At 41.5% G+C, this 16,646-nt stretch overlaps 2 protein-coding genes across 2 annotated transcripts; both read right to left on the bottom strand.

Annotated features, from left to right (window-relative positions):
• Nucleotides 1-1,522: 1,522 nt before the first annotated feature.
• Nucleotides 1,523-2,110, bottom strand: LOC104987600 (interferon omega-1-like). The gene has a single exon (XM_010838624.1). It carries the CDS (start codon nt 2,108-2,110, stop codon nt 1,523-1,525), a length of 588 nt encoding a protein of 195 aa, XP_010836926.1.
• Nucleotides 2,111-15,637: 13,527 nt separating this feature from the next.
• On the bottom strand, nt 15,638-16,225 carry LOC104987608 (interferon omega-1-like). The gene has a single exon (XM_010838637.1). It carries the CDS (start codon nt 16,223-16,225, stop codon nt 15,638-15,640), a length of 588 nt encoding a protein of 195 aa, XP_010836939.1.
• Between the last annotated feature and the right edge of the window lie 421 nt (nt 16,226-16,646).

Consider the following 16,646-nt stretch of genomic DNA (forward strand, 5'->3'; position numbering starts at 1 on the left):
TTATGATCACATGGTGGGGGTACCTTTCATTATACGAATTTTGGGTACACACACGCATTAAGTCCGTAACATGGTAAGAAGATACCGACGTGTTGTGTTTACGGCAATGATTCATTAGAATATATTTCATTCTTGATATTTATTTGAGGATAAAAAAACGCATTCCTTGATGTTGCCATCACTTTTTGTGGCACATTAGTCCTGAATTGATTACTAACTAAATGTTACAACGCTACTGTGAACATAATTACCAAGGACCTACCAGAAAAATTCCACAGATCAGTCTTTATAAAAAAAATGATGTTGTCAGGAACTACAAATTCCTTAGCCCTTAAAAGGGACACTTAATCCTTCCAACATAGTTGAAACTGAGTTGTAAATATTCTCATTTCCAAGAGCCACCTGGTAAGACTTTATTTGAGTGAAATAATGTAATAAGAAAATGGCAAATCCAGGTTTCAAAACCTAATATGTCAGATTCCAAGCCCCACCTCCCTAAACACCATAAACATCTGTGCAAACTGCATGTATTGAACCATCACTTATTTTCCTGTTTTACTAACATGCATTGTGCCTTTGTTGTCTATACCTCACTGTTACAGTACTTTATATTTTCATTAGTTTATTGTCTATCTCCAAATTTCTAGATAAATTGAGCAGTTTACAAATTTACGCATAATCCTGATGAGTTCATATAATTAGCAAAATAAAACTATCAACTGGTAATTATTTCTGAGAGTCTAATGTGATTGACAAAATTAATAATTCTAATAATAATTAAATAATCATATTTAACTGACCATATAGATTTATAGAGATTGCTGAATTAGTCCTCACCATAAATTTGAGATATGTGATAGATAAGACCCCTGAGAGTTATAGGCCCTGCAAGAGATTGGATTACAAATATTTCCATGAGCCTCTGTAGAAAATGGGCTTCCCTTGTGGCTCAGTGGGTGAAGAAAGCACCTGTCCATGCGGGAGATGAGTGTTGGATCCATGGGTTGGGAAGATCCTCTGGAGAAGGGAATGGCAACCCACACCAGTATTCTTGCCTGGGAAATCCCATGAACAAGGGAAGCCTGGCAAGCTACAATCTATGGGGTACAAAAGAGTTGGACTTGACTTACAAACTAAATAAAAACAATAAAAACTCAGGAAATTCACCTTCATAAAGATTTAATAAATAAAAGAAATTACAAATTTAATGAACTGGAAATGTAAATGTATTTTCTAAATTTTAATACAGTGTAAAAAAATCTTTTATATGAGAAAATAAATATGATGAGATAAAAGAATAAATATAACTAAATAAATAAGCAAACAAATAATAAATAACATCAATGCAGTCATTGCTTAGGACTGAATCCCCCTAAACTGAATACATTTACTTCCTACTACCAACAAAGTACTGGTTGAATTAATTTAATAAATTTTGTGATTAAAGCAGAAATCAGTCTTCTGAAATGACTACAGGTGAGCATACAAGGGTGATGTGGCATCTTAGTCAGTGAGAGTCATCTCAAGGTGAGTTCAGGTCTCCATCCATCATTCTTAACCTTTCTTGCAAGCTGGTTGATGAAGACAAGGCTCTCATGATTTCCAGTCTGACGATTTCCCAGGCGCAGTCACTATATTCCTTCTCTTTCAGGTAGACATGGATGCCCTGGAAGTACCTCTTCATGGCCAGTGTGGGGCCCATCCTTCCCAGGGCAGAGTCTTCCTCTCCCATCACCTGCCCCAGGCAGGCGTCCAGGTCGTCCAGCTGCTGATGGAGTCCAGTGTGGAGCTTCTCCAGGAGGGTGGTGTCCCAGGCAGCAGAGGAGCGCTCTGTGTGGAAGAGGTTGAAGGTCTGCTGGAGCATCTCGTGGAGCACAGAGATGGCCTGGGCCTCCTGGAGCTGGCTGCCCTCCACCATCTCCTGGGGGAAAGTGAAGTCTTTTCTGTCTTGCAGACAGAAGCGAGAGGACAGTCTCCTCATTTGGCCCAGCAGCCTAAGGTTCTTCCTGCCAACCAGCATGTGGTTCTGAGACAGGTCACAGCCCAGGGATCCTCCCGGGCCATAGCTGACCAGCACCAGGGCCATCAGTAGAGAGAGCATGAAGGCCATGGGGAAGATGAGGCTGCTGCTGGTCTGGCTGAGACGGCGTCTGGTGGAACCTTGAGGTAGGTTCTCTGATGCCATGCTTTCTAAGCGAGGTCATTAAATAAGGAACATGATAGTTTTCATTTTCTAATCATTTCTATACACTTTTACTTTCTTTTTTGATTTTCCTTTATGTATTTACAATATGATCAAATAAAATGTCATAAATCTAAACTATTAATTTTGTGTATTTCCCAATAACTTCCTATGTGCCCATCCAAATGGATATTTATCAATCAAATGAGAAAGGTCTTTTTCTTAACTCAGGAGTGATGTATGTTTGTAATTACACACATTATTGCTTTTTGTCTCTCATGCATAAATGTTGCTCTGTTCTTGTCCATGAACTCATCTGTAGCCCTGATCTTAGGCTCCATTTTTCCCTCTTACTTTACATAGGAAACCAGGCTCCCTAAGCCCTGTGGTTTCTGTATTTATAAGCGATTTACCAGATTACTCTGGCAAATACGGTCTTTGAAACAAAAGATGGATTATCTTTAGTGTTTGATTTAGAAAAGAGTCTGATTATTACAAGTTCATGAGCTCTTCCCACGTTTCTCCTCCTTTTGGAACATATTCCTTCAGGCCCTGTAGTTGTGTTTTAGGGAACCATCAAGTCAGGACTATTATAGACATCGCCCTTTCTTTCCACCATTTTCATCCTGGATACCTATTTTCCTCCACAGACTGGGCCAATATCCCCACCAGAATCCTGGTTCTTCTTGGGGAACATGGGTGAGGAGACTCTAATTCCAGAATAATTGTATTTCCCCAGCAGCACCTCACTCACAGGGAGAGATCACATGGAGCCACCCCCTGTCCTCTAGAGTGACAGAGTCCCTTCCGCACCTGCTGGACTCCCTCCCTAAGGACAGGCTCACCACAGCCTGAGGACTTGAAAATCTCCTTTCTGTGAAGGGCTTGTTTATTTGTTGGGAAAGTAAATCATCTTCCTGAAACCCCACCCTCTCCCCTGGAGTGTTTATGTGAAGGATCCAAGTTTCCAGTGGTGACCCCTCTTCTCCTGACCCATGTCTACAGGCGTCCTAAGTGTCAATAGTGCTAAGGCGCTGAGAGCTAAAGTGTGTTTGTGCAAGTAGAGGAATTATCCAACTGCAATTATTTTACCTTTAATAGATAATTTTTATTTTACCAAATATAGATTTTATCATTCTACTCTATTAATGTTTTGAACACGTGTGATGTTCAGAGTTTCTGAGTTGGCGGAATGAGATTCAGCGGTGTTGCTGTCTCTCATCAGAAGTTCATGTCACAGAACCTCGTGAGCTTCAGTTGTTCATTCAGTCAGTTGATTCCACTGGGCTTTGTTCCTCTGTCTCTGTCTTCCTCTGAGAATGCAGGGCAGTGAGACTCACACTACTCAGTCAGGGGGAAATAGCCTTCTTTCTTTGCTTGTGGGTGATTCTTCAGTTGAAGTTCTTTTAATTTATATTGACACACTGGACAAGATTGGTCTCACTGCTCCTGCTCTAGTCCTAATTCATGATGAGGTGAGAACAATAAAAGGAAGTAAAGAAAGCCAGAGGGGCTGTATCTCTATCATTTTCAAAACTTCAGATTTTTTTGTTTTTCTTTGCAACTTTCCTAGAAAGTAAAATTTGAGATGAGAAAACAAATGTAGACAAACAGAAAACAAATGTAAATCTGAATGTCATGAATATGAAAAACGGAAAGTGGCTTTCCCCTGACACGATGACGTTTTCTGAGTTAGCAAACTTCAGTGCACCACAGCTGGGGACATGCTGAGGCAGAGGGAAAGGATGAGGCCAGTGTGATCAAGGAAAGGCTGGGACACAGCTGCGTCTGCCAGAAACTCAATGAAGGAAAAGTTCTGGGTCAGTTGACTGCCCTTTGCTTTGCAAGATTAGTTACCTCATTTTTCTTTCATTTAATCCATGTAAGATCAGTTTTAGGAGAGAATGAAGAAGTCACACCCATCAGCTCACAAGGAATCCCAGTTGCTAGAAAACTAATGCTCTCTGGCAGGATTGTGGAGACCAACCTTCCTGAGCATCTGTCTAGGTGATAAATCTCTCAACAATGAGAAGATGCTTTATGAAAACTAAAATTAAATAAAAGGGAATCAGATAATTCCAAAGATCATTATATTAATCTGGGTAATAGTAATCATAATATTAAAAAGTAGTAACTGAATTTTGTTTGCTGCTAATAGACTTGACATTTTAAGCTCTTTAAAATATTAACTCAGGGTCTCATTAACCCTATTTGGATCATAGCATTTATACAACTGGAGAGAAATATCAATCTGGAGCATTGAACTATTCCCAATGTACCAAATACAAAGGAGCTTTATAATGATTTGTCTGAACAAGCCCATTAAAAAGAGTGAAGGGTTCAAATGAACATGATACTGGGAAACCAACAAAATAAATTGAAGGAGGAGAATGAGATGACAAAAGCCCTAAAATCTCCTGCAAATGCTAAAGGGTCACTGTTAATAGTTTTGAAGGGCAATAAGGGAGGTGGTCTTAAGTCTAGAGAAATCTCTTTAAGGTCTCATCAAAATAGACAAAATTGCTATTAAGTAGTTAGAGGGGATGGAGAAGGCAATGGCACCCCACTCCAGTACTCTTGCCTGGAAAATCCCATGGATAGAGGAGCCTGGTAGGCTGTAGTCCATGGGGTCGCTAAGAGTCGGACACGACTGAGCGACTTCCCTTTCACTTTTCACTTTCATGCATTGGAGAAGGAAATGGCAACCCACCCCAGTGTTCTTGCCTGGAGAATCCCAGGGACGGTAGAGCCTGGTGGGCTGCTGTCTCTGGGGTCGCACAGAGTCGGACACGACTGAAGTGACTTAGCAGCAGCAGCAGCAGTTAGAGGGGAATAGATTTTTCTGCTAATTGAAAAAAAAATAAAAATGAATGGGACTTTCCTACTGGTCAGGATCTGGTCCTTTCACACTGTGACCTGGATTTAGTCCCGGGTATGAAAAATGGGATCCCACAAGCCACAAGGTGGTAGGTCTAAGATTTTATGAGTGATTTCTTCAGTCAAATATGGGCTTCCCTGGTGGTTCCAAGGGTAAAGAATCTGTCTGCAAGGCAGGAGATCTGGGTTCGATCCCAAGGTAGGGAAGATCCACTGGTGAAGGGAATGGCAATCAACTCCAGTATTCTTCCCTGGGAAATTCCATGGACAGCGAAGCTTGGAGAGCTATAGTCCATGAAGTTGCAAAGAGTTGGACATGACTAGGGACTAACACTTTCACACTTTCTTCAGTGAAATATAGTACCCCTGGTATCTTTGTATTTTAGACTCTTGACTTTTCTCATGAGTTTAAGAACAAAAGAAAAATATCTAACAATTTCCATCCATTTTAGCTCTGACATTTCTCCTATAAGATTACAACTAAAATGACACTCCACATCTGGTTCTACCTGAATGAAGTCACTACCCACTGCAGTCCCTGACCTCCAACACACGCTTGATAGGAGTTCAGGGTGGAGATCAGGAAAGAGGCACTCTGTGCTGCAGGAAAACTGACACAGCAGGCTGGCAGTTCAGGTCCCTCCATTGTGTCCAGCTCTTTGCAACCCCATTGATAGTTGCACGCCAGGCTTCCCTATCTATTCCTGTCCAACAGGCCAGCAGAGAGTTAGATAATTTTCTGAGAAAAATTTATGAACCCAATTTTTGCAACTTCTCATATTTAGAAACGCTCTAAGATCTTTCAGAGAGACATCTGTGCCTCCTGACTCTCAGCCACCTTCTACCAAGTGATGGCACGTAACCCCTTCAGCACAATCATGTATGTGCTGACACCCTCTAAGTCCTTGGAGCAGTTCCTCAGAGCTGAGGAGAGTTCATCCTCCAGTTATAGTCCTCAGTAAGTCCTCCCAAAAAATTGAACTCTGGCAGTCATGTTGTCAGTATTTTTCAGTTGACAAGGACCCTTTGCAGGAGACCTCCTCAGGTCAACTTGCTGTTCTCATTCATAGTGAAGACACCTGCATTTCTCACCTCCAGTCCAAATGGGTCATCCTATTGTTTACTGATAGAGTCCAGTGAAGAACCTCTTTTCTTTATTTTTCCAACCACGAATTCAGATGTGGGTACTGAGAAAGCCTCATGTATTACCAAGATGGAAGAGCATACATACTTCCTGGACAGAATGATGGAAGGTTTTGAAAGGACTCCTTAGCGTGGAGAAACTACCTTGGACTCCAGGGTCAGCCTCATGGTTTTGTATAGTTGAATTTATTTAAAGTTCTAGCCTCAATGTATTAAACATTATAAAATAATACTGTAGGACTTTAATAAAAATATTGTTTAAGAAATCATTTGTTAATAAAATGATATTTTAACAGTAATATAGGAATGGTTTTTGCTTCTTTTAGGACCCTATTCCTCAGACAGGTTTCCAAGCCTCTAAATGTACTTTAAATGTCTCTCTGATGATTCATGGGGTCGCAAAGAGTCGGACACGACTGAGGGACTGGACTGAAATGAACTGAACTGACTTTAAATGTTCCTGCTTACTGCTGTTTGTACCAACTGGAAACAAGAAAAAGACGATTGATTCATCAATGTCCTTTTTCCAAATTGCCTACATTAAATACATGAATTTCCACAAAGATCTTTGCTACTTTTAGGAATTGTGATCTTCCAGAGTGTACATTACTGATATGTGTCCTTTCAGGAAGGCTCTGTCACGCTAGTTGCTAAGTGTATTAAAATCGCTGCCTGTGTCCCTTCTATTTAAGATTGTTTAATTTTGCTTGTCTCTGAAAGAGGCAAAGGTATCATGATGGAGTTAAAGAACTTCCTTGCATTTCATTGTCCCCAGGCACGTCTTGCCCTGCTCTGTGATAACTTGCTGGGTCCTAAGGAGGTAGCAAGTCTGCAACTGTGATGGGCGTGACCCTCCTCCCTTCAGAGACTCTGAAGCCTGCTGTGGTATGAATGTCACCTGTGCTGGAGGCACAGCTAGTAGCTAGGCTTTCATGCTGTCTCTGTGCTCTCAGCATCCACTTCAGTCTTCTCATTCTCTGGAAAGGAATGTTGTAGAGAAATGCTTGCCTCAATTCTGCTCATCTGTATTGTTCCATGTCCTGAGGACTTGCTGCTATTGTCTTGCTTCTTCTGAACCACTTTGTGTATCATCTTGAGATTCCTAGCTTAATAGGAAAGTAAAAATGTAAACCTAAAGGGCCTGTGCTGTGATTTTCCATAATGTTCAACACATCATTGATTCCTTCTTCATTAAGAAACCTGCTGGTTTCTGTTGATTAATTCTACTGAGCAAGCTCTCACTAAGGTGATCAGTGTCATCTCTTTTCCCAAGTAGGAAGAACTTTCCATGTACATATCCACGAATGTATTGAGTCTTAAGGGGTTGCAACCCTTCCATCTCTGTCTTTTCACCACTCTCTCTTGTGTTGCTAACACACGGCCATTCCATCTCTGCTTCCTTTGTGGCATTCCCTCCCTTTGAAGGTTGAGGTCATAGGACTCAATTTTAAGTCTTTTTCCCATTTGATACTCATTTCCCACTTGATCAGTTTTTCTGTTCCATGCTTTACATTTCATGACATTGCTTGTAAATTGCCATCTCCAACAATCAGTGGGCATTTGCACTGAAATGTTTACTAATTAATTGTAGTAGTTAACTTTTTATACCCTGTCACATCTTGCTCCACATTCTACTGGCGGAATACCAGTTTTCTCCCTTTCATTGTAGCATTCAACCTGATATTCATTTCTGCTACTAATTCAGTTCAGTTCAGTTCAGTCTCTCAGTTGTGTCTGACTCTTTGTGACCCCATGAATCGCAGCACGCCAGGCCTCCCTGTCCATCACCAGCTCCCGGAGTTCACTCAGACTCATGTCCATTGAGTTGGTCATGCCATCCAGCCATCTCATCCTCTGTCATCCCCTTCTCTCCTCCTGCCCCTAATCCCTCCCAGCATCAGAGTCTTTTCCAATGAGTCAACTCTTCACATCAGGTGGCCAAAGTACTGGAGTGTCAACTTCAGCATCATTCCTTCCAAAGAAATCCCAGGGCTGATCTCCTTCAGAATGGACTGGTTGGATCTCCTTGCAGTCCAAGGGACTCTCAAGAGTCTTCTCCAACACCACAGTTCAAAAGCATCAATTCTTCCGCGCTCAGCTTTCTTCACAGTCCAACTCTCATATCCATACATGACCACTGGAAAAACCATAGCCTTCACTAGATGGACCTTAGTGAACATTTTATTATGAAATAACTGATTATTGATTTGAGGTTAATTTCTTTTTAAAAAATCAAAGCTACAAAAATGACTGAATTAGTTACATTTACATCTAGGTCTTGAGAGCAACACACAACCTGGCTGAAGGAAGTGTATTTTTTATTCAAATCTGAAAATCAAAAAAGGGGGTCAAGGACTTGTAAAATGAATTGTTTAATCAAGTTATGCATTCAGCTTGGTGTTTCGTTTTAAAGAAAAAGAAATAAAGAATGTTTTTATAGTAAGAATTTAATGAAAAATAAAAATTATAAACTAAGTATAAAATTCATGCCAATCCCAAAGAAAGGCAGTGCCAAAGAATGCTCAAACTACCACATAATTGCACTCATCTCACACACTCGCAAAGTAATGCTCAAAATTTTCCAAGCCAGGATTCAACAGTATGTGAACCGTGAACTTTCAAATGTTCAAGTTGGTTTTAAAAAATGCAGAGGAACCAGAGGTCAAATTGCCAACATCCGTTGGATCATTGAAAAGTTCCAGAAAAACATCTACTTCTGCTTTATTGACTATGCCAAAGCCTTTGACTGTATAGATCACAACAAATTGTGGAAAATTCTTCAAGAGATGGGAATAGTAGACCACCTGATCTGCCTCCTGAGAAATCTGTTTGCAAGTCAAGAAGCAACAGTTAGAACTGGACATAGAACAACAGATTGGTTCCAAATAGGAAAAGGAGTGTGTCAAGGCTGTATATTGTCACCCTGCTTGTTTAACTTATATGCAGAGTACATCATGAGAAATACTGGACTAGATGAAGCACAAGCTGGAATCAAGATTGTCGGGAGGAATATCAATAACCTCAGATATGCAGATGACCCCACCCTTATGGCAGAAAGTGAAGAACAACCAAAGAGCCTCTTGATGAAAGTGAAAGAGGTGAATGAAAAAGTTGGCTTAAAGCTCAACATTCAGAAAACCAAGATTGTGGCATCTAGTCCTATCATTCATGGCAAATAGATAGGGAAACAATGGAAAGAGTCAGAGGCTTTATTTTGGGGGGCTCCAAAATCACTGCAGATGGGGATTGCAGCCATGAAATTAAAAGACGCTTGCTCCTTGGAAGAAAAGCTATGACCAACCTAGACAGCATATTAAAAAGAAGAGACGTTACTTTGCCAACAAAGATCCATCTAGTCAAGCCTATGGTTTTTCCAGTAGTCATGTATGGATGTGAGAGTTGGAGTATAAAGAAAACTGAACGTGGAAGAACTAGTGCTTTTGAACTATGGTATTGGAGAAGATTCTCGAGAGTCCCTTGGACAGCAAGGAGATCCAGCCACTCCATCCTAAAGGAAATCAATCCTGAATATTCATTGGAAGGACTGATACTGAAGCTGAAACTCCAATACTTTGGCCACCTGATATGAAGAGCTGACTCCTTGGAAAAGATCCTGATGCTGGGAAAGATTGAAATTAGGGGAAGAAGGGGACTACAGAGGTTGAGATGGTTGGATGGCAAACTGACTCAATGCCCATGAGTTTGAGTGGACTCCAGAAGTTGGTGATGGACAGGGAGGCCTGGCGTGCTGTAGTCCATGGGGTCGCAAAGAGTTGGACACAGCTGAGTGACTGAACTGAATTGAACTGAGTATTATGCCACTGTTATCTGTAGACCACCAGAAAATGGGAACTATGGTCCTATCAATCGTTGTGGAAGAATGCAAACCTTATATATTACATCTTAAAAAGGAAATGCAGAGAGTTGTGGCAGGATTTATCTTGGTGCAATTTAAACTGTCAGAATAGACTATGGCGTCACACCTCTGAGTCTTCTTTTAGACTAAAGAAGATAATTAGATTGAGCTTTGGGTTTTTATTTCAAGCTCAGTTGACTCATGTAGATGAATATCTCCTTTTTGATTGAGACTTTTCCATGAGTATATTTCATTTCCAGTGTAATAACACAGAAGAAACATCGAAGCTGTGACATTCTCTATGCCCAGAACAGAAGGGAAAAGCTTTTCAGTGGAAACAAAAGAGAAAAGTGTAGAAAATGACAGTTTTGACCTATTAAAGATCTTATTTGCAGGAAGTTGCTGGAAACAGCTGGATAAAACCTGGCACAACCTGACATCTGCAGCATCACCAAGCTCACCAGATGCCAACCCCTTTCCTGATGACACGGAGGGTGAAGTTATCCAGCCCTGGAGAATGGTGATCATCACCATTGCCATCCTCCTAGAGACCAGAAATCACCAAACTCAGAGCTTTAGTGAAACTGAGTCCCAGGGCTACAGCTTAACAAGGAGCTCCAAGCTGCCTTCCCTACACCTCTGTGGCTGGGATGGGCACCGCAGATCTCCCTGTAACAGACCAACTGGCCATGCCTGCCTAGCGGAAACCGACTCCAGGTCAAGAGCCTTGAACTTGAGCATGGGTACCACCAAGGATAACCAGAGAGTCCCGGTTGACAGGAGCCTCATGCCAGGGCAAGGCGTCGCTGGGGCCCCAGGAGCTCTTGGGGCCCCAGGAGCAGTGAGGAAACTTTCTTTTTGGACTAGACTGCCCAGGGGTGTTTTGTAGTGGCTTTGCTCAGAGCCTTTGATTTCTGCACCTGCAGCTACATCCATCCTCCCCTTCCTGGGATGAGATTTTAGCCAGAGCAGTTTACACTGGTGCCCGTTTATGCAGTGGTTAGTGGCTGGAAATCAGAGCATACTGTGGTGTGTTTTCAGATTCAGGGTTGTTTCTGGGGAAAGGAGTGATTCAGGGAAAGTTGAAAGGCATCTACAGTCAGGAAGGGCATCTACCTGATATTGGAACCCTCCAGTGGGAAGACTTGAGGACAAGACTGAGACTTCAAGGAGCCCCTCAAAAGGGAAAGTGATGTCATTTAATTTAAATGGTTAATTTCTGCTGCAATGATCAAGTAGTTGAAAAATGTTTTTAAATGTATAGGTAAGTCTTAAACTCACACCAAGTTTAAATATTTTCCTTAAGCCAAAACAAGACTTTAAGGTTCTGGCTTCAGTGGAAGCAAAATCATCTGCAATGTGTTCAAAATTACTTCTTTGTTCATCTTAGTTCAATTGAGCAAAAGCTGTAGTTGAAAAACTTATGACTCATTAACTACCTTAAATAATTTCAATTTTCAAAATCTTTCTTTCTTCTCATTTCTTTTAATCTGGGATTGTATGTTAAGCTTTCAAATTTATACATAGTTTTCCACTGAAGAGTTTTACTAACTTTTTAAAAATGTCATTTCATACAGATAAGTTGCTTTAAAATTCATAATCAAGATGTTTTTTATTTCAACATAATGTAAGTTTACATTTAATATACTATTTGCTACTTAATAAGCATCTTTTATGCCAAATGCACTGATTGCATGTTGATTTGATGCCCAGTAAATATCTCGCTGTGCTTGGTACAGCTATGAGATTATTTAATTTGCTAGTAAAATGTAAAAATGTGTAGATATGCTTTGTACAATATAAAAAAAGATTTCTGCTGCTAAGTCGCTTCAGTCATGTCTGACTCTGTGTGACCCCATAGACAGCAGCCCACCTGGCTCCTCCATTCCTGGGATTCTCCAGGCAAGAACACTGGAGTGGGTTGCCATTTCCTTCTCCAGTGCATGCATGTTAAGTCAGTTCAGTTGTGTCTGACTCTGTGCGACCCCATGGACAGCAGCCCACCAGGCTCCTCTATCCACAGGATTCTCTAGGCAAGAATACTGGAGTAGGTTGCCATTTCTATCTCCATAGAAAAGATTAACCTATTCTAATTTGCAGAGATAGAATTTTTGCATTAAAAATTAGAGCTGAGCAAGGCACAGATATGGCATAACCATTCTTAGGGTAGACATGAAATAATGGTGAAACCTTTGTATACACCTGTCACAGAACAACTCTCAGAGTTATGTTTAATGTGTCCCTGCTGCTTTATATAATCTACTATTTATGATAACTTTGTAAGTTGTTATATTAACATTATATAAAGCACATAAAATGAGATGGTATATTGAATGGAGTACAGTATTCTCATTATCTCTATTTTATTTTCAATTGGACACTGATTGCTTTACAATGTTTTCTTGGTTTCTGTTGTACAACAATGTAAATCAACTATAAATACACATATATCCACTCCCATATTCCTATTTTAAAGCTGAGAAAACTGTAGTATAGGACAGAAAAAACTACTGGACTAAATAGTGCCGAAAGTTGAGGGAAGACTAAAGAGATGCCCAGATAACAAATATACTGGTCACATAAGAAGACAAGAGTAAGCCACACACACACACACACACAAAATGCAGCAAGATTGTCATTTTTAAACAGTTTAACTGGTAAAACTCTTTTAAGCTTATCATTATCATTATTATCATTATTACACTTACACTTTTATTGACAACGCTGAGGACCAGTAGTATGCTACCATTGTGCAGGATGATGGGTGGGAATAAGAAATGGAGACGTGTCCTGCTCTGGGGAGTCAATTCCTCACCATTCAAGGGGCTCTCGGTTAGAAGGTCCTGATGGAGGATGTGTGTGGGGGAGGGGTGTTTAAAATGAAAAGAAAGACTTTGATCTTGAAAAGTACAGATTATAGGAAATTCTTAAAATAATAAAAGTTGAAATATGGTAAATGAAATGTATAAATTGGTGGGATCCTTGTTGATCAATTTTTATAAATGAACCCTTGTTACTGCAGGAACTTGGATATACCTCAATAAAAATGTTTTCTGTGCAGCAGATTGACATATTGATTTTTAAAATCTTTCTTAGAAAATCATACTATTTGAAGACAGACAACATACCTATTTCCAGTTTTAATGCCCTGTTCAAATCTTAGCCACACATACGTCTGTGGTGGTGAATAAATATATGGTGGGTGTGAATGAGATAGTTCAGCATATTTCAAATGGTCAAATATCAAAGTTTTGGCTTAGCTTCTGGTTCAAGATGGCAGAGTGGAAGGACATGCACTCATCTCCTGCAAGAGCACTGGAATCACAACTAGCTATTGAACAACCATCCAGAGGAGGACTCTGGACCTGCCGAAAAAGGATGTCCCATGTCCAGACACAAAGAAGAAACTACAATGAGATGCAGGAGGCGCTCAAGCACAATAAAAATAAATCCCATCTCTGCCAGATGGGAAACCAACAAACTGGAAAACAATAATATCAGAAAAGTTCTCCCACTGGTGTGAAGGTTCTGAGCCTCATGCCATGCTTGCAAGCCTGCAAAGGGAGTGGGAATCCCCAGGCAATCTGACTCTGAACACCAGTGGGATTTGATTACAGGACTTCCACAGGACTGTGGGAGAGACTCTTCTTGCAGGGGACAAACATAATCTTACATGCACCAAGACCCAGGGGAAGGGAGCAGTGACCCCACAGGAGACTGAACCAGACCCACCTCCTAAGGTTGGAGTCTCCTATGGAAGTGTGGGTCAGCAATGGCTTGCCCTGGGGACAAGGGTACTAGCAGCAGCAATTCTGGAAGGTGGCCCTTGGTGTGAGTCTCCTTGGAGGTTGCCGAAAATTAAGCACTTCATTCATTAATCATGTTTCTCACTTCTTTAGTATGAAAAGAGGTAAAACTGGCTTCTGAACCATTTGTTGGGTTTTGTTCTTTCAGTAGCAGAACAGAGGCTCCAGGAGGTGACATTGCCAGCAAGTATGGACAAGGGATTTTATGGAAAGGAGAACTAGGATCCAACCTGGGACAGCCCAGAACTGGAGAGCAGAACCACACACTTCACAGCCCCTGCTCTTTCCTTCCTGCCTCTGCTTGTGTTTGATTATCTGCACTGATATGCGATCTCTATTCTTTCCCTAGTATCGTATTTATGTTAGATCAAGCATTTTCTACCAATTCATCTTTCTCAGAGTTTTTTATGAACTCATAGCAATGCTTTTAGAAGTATGAAACCTAGAAATTGGAATGCTCTTCAGCATACAGCAAAGGAACGTTCTCACACTGAGAGCACTGTGAAACTAGCACCCAAGTGGAAAAGAAAATACCTTTGTCAGGGGCCAGCACCTTTCCATGCTGCCCTCCAGTCTCTGTCTCAGGGCGGCTGTCCTGTCTCCTCCCTGAGGGCAGCCACTCTGTGATTCTCACGGTCCTGATGATTTCTGCCAGGAGCGCTTGATGCCTCTTGTGTGATATGGACTCATTGAATCCAAGCAGTAATTGTATGAAAACTACTCTTATTGTCCCCGTATTAAAGATGAGGAAACTGACCTGTTGTGTTTGTAAGATATTTCAGGGTCACACTGTTGGTAAACAGCAGAGCTGGGATTCAGAGGTTTTGAAATTTCTAGAACACTCCTTTCACTTGGGCTGTCTTCCTGTGGCTTCCACTCTGACTACACCATGCCGCTAGAAACCAGCACAGAACAGAGCTCCAGTGTGGAGGCAGTGAAGGTATTGTGTAAGGGAGTGAATTGCTCAGTAAGGCACTACTGAGGAGAAGGGAGGCAGAGGAATAGGAGTCAGGAGCAGCCAGTCAATACTGTACATCATCAGCTTTCCTGCAGGAGGTGACTGCTTCCCTCAGATATGTCTATCAACCATTCTTTAATGAGTGGGTATAAATTAGTTATGCCTATGACAGCAAGACTAACCATTTTCTACAATTTCATAATTTCCTTTCTAAATTGTTTTTTTTGGCACCCTCCACAGCTTATAGGATATAAGTTCCTCAACCAAGGCTCCCTGAAGGAAAAACTCAGAGTCCTAACAACTGCACCCACAGAAAATTCTCAGAATTCCACCTTTTGACAAACATTTCCTAGAAAATAATAGAAATGTTCCACAGAATAAAGTGAACAAATACTATTTTGTGATAGGTATATGCAGAGAAAATAAGGATTTAGGTTTTCAAAATATAAACAAGAAATTTATCTTGATAACTAATAAATAAAAAAATAACAATTTTAATGAAACAGGGAAATATATTTTCTAAATTTTAATACAAAGTAAACATACACATCTTTTATATGAAAGTATAAATATGATGAGATAAAATATTACATTAACTAAATAAAGAATAAATAAATAACATCAGGGCAATCATTGCTTATGGATTGATACACCTTCACATGATTACTTTTGTATCTAATTGCTTATTACTACTGACATGTATTGGCTGAGTTAATTCAATAAATTTGGTGGCTAAAGGAGAATTCAGAGTCTTCTGAAATGACCCCAGGTGAGTAAACAAGGATGATGTGGCATCTTAATCAGTGAGAGTCATGTCAAGGTGAGTTCAGGTCTCCATCTATCATTCTTAACCTTTCTTGCAAGTTGGTTGATGAAGACAAGGCTCTCATGATTTCCACTATGACGATTTCCCAGGCGCAGTCGCTGTATTCCTTCTCTTTCAGGTAGACATGGATGCCCTGGAAGTACCTCTTCACGGCCAGTGTGGGGCCCGTCCTTCCCAGGGTAGAGTCTTCCTCTCCCGTCACTGGGCCCAAGCAGGCGTCCAGATCATCCAGCTGCTGATGGAGTCCAGTGCGGAGCTGCTCCAGGAGGGTGGTGTCCCAGGCAGCAGAGGAGCGCTCTGTGTGGAAGAGGTTGAAGGTCTGCTGGAGCATCTCGTGGAGCACAGAGAAGGCCTGGGCCTCCTGGAGCTGGCCACCCTCCACCATCTCGTGTGGGAAAGCGAAGTCTTTTCTGTCCTGCAGACAGAAGCGAGGGGAGAGTCTCCTCATTTGGTCCAGGAGCCTGAGGTTCTCCCTGCCAACCAGCACGTGGTTCTGAGACAGGTCACAGCCCAGGGATCCTCCCGGGCCGTAGCTGACCAGCACCAGGGCCATCAATAGAGAGAGCATGAAGGCCATGGGGAAGATGAAGCTGTGGCTGGCCTGGCTGAGACGGTGTCTGGTGGAACCTTGCCGGGGACCAGCCCCGGCTGATCCAGGGTATTCGAAGTGGGGACGGTGCCGGTGACCTATTTATTTAAATATTTTATCAAAGATATAAAGAGTAATAGGATGAGGATAGCTCAGTAGGAAAATTCAGTGGAGAAAAGAGGCTGAGTAGCTTGGTTTATGCGGGAGACCAATAAAACTTCAAGACAAGAAGTTTGCACCACTTACGTAGGCCACAGGCATCCTTCCGTTCTCCCGAAGGAGAGGAGACACTGAGGCCTCCCCGGTCAGATCTTAGAAGCCCAGGCATAATTAGCAAGCATGGCAGGTTCCGTGCTCCAGATGGAGACTCAGCCAGAATTTGAGAGAGAGAGCGACATGGGGAGACCAA

Source organism: Bison bison, unplaced genomic scaffold, assembly GCF_000754665.1.
Source record: "Bison bison bison isolate TAMUID 2011002044 unplaced genomic scaffold, Bison_UMD1.0 scf7180017846124, whole genome shotgun sequence".
Lineage (NCBI taxonomy): Eukaryota > Metazoa > Chordata > Mammalia > Artiodactyla > Bovidae > Bison > Bison bison.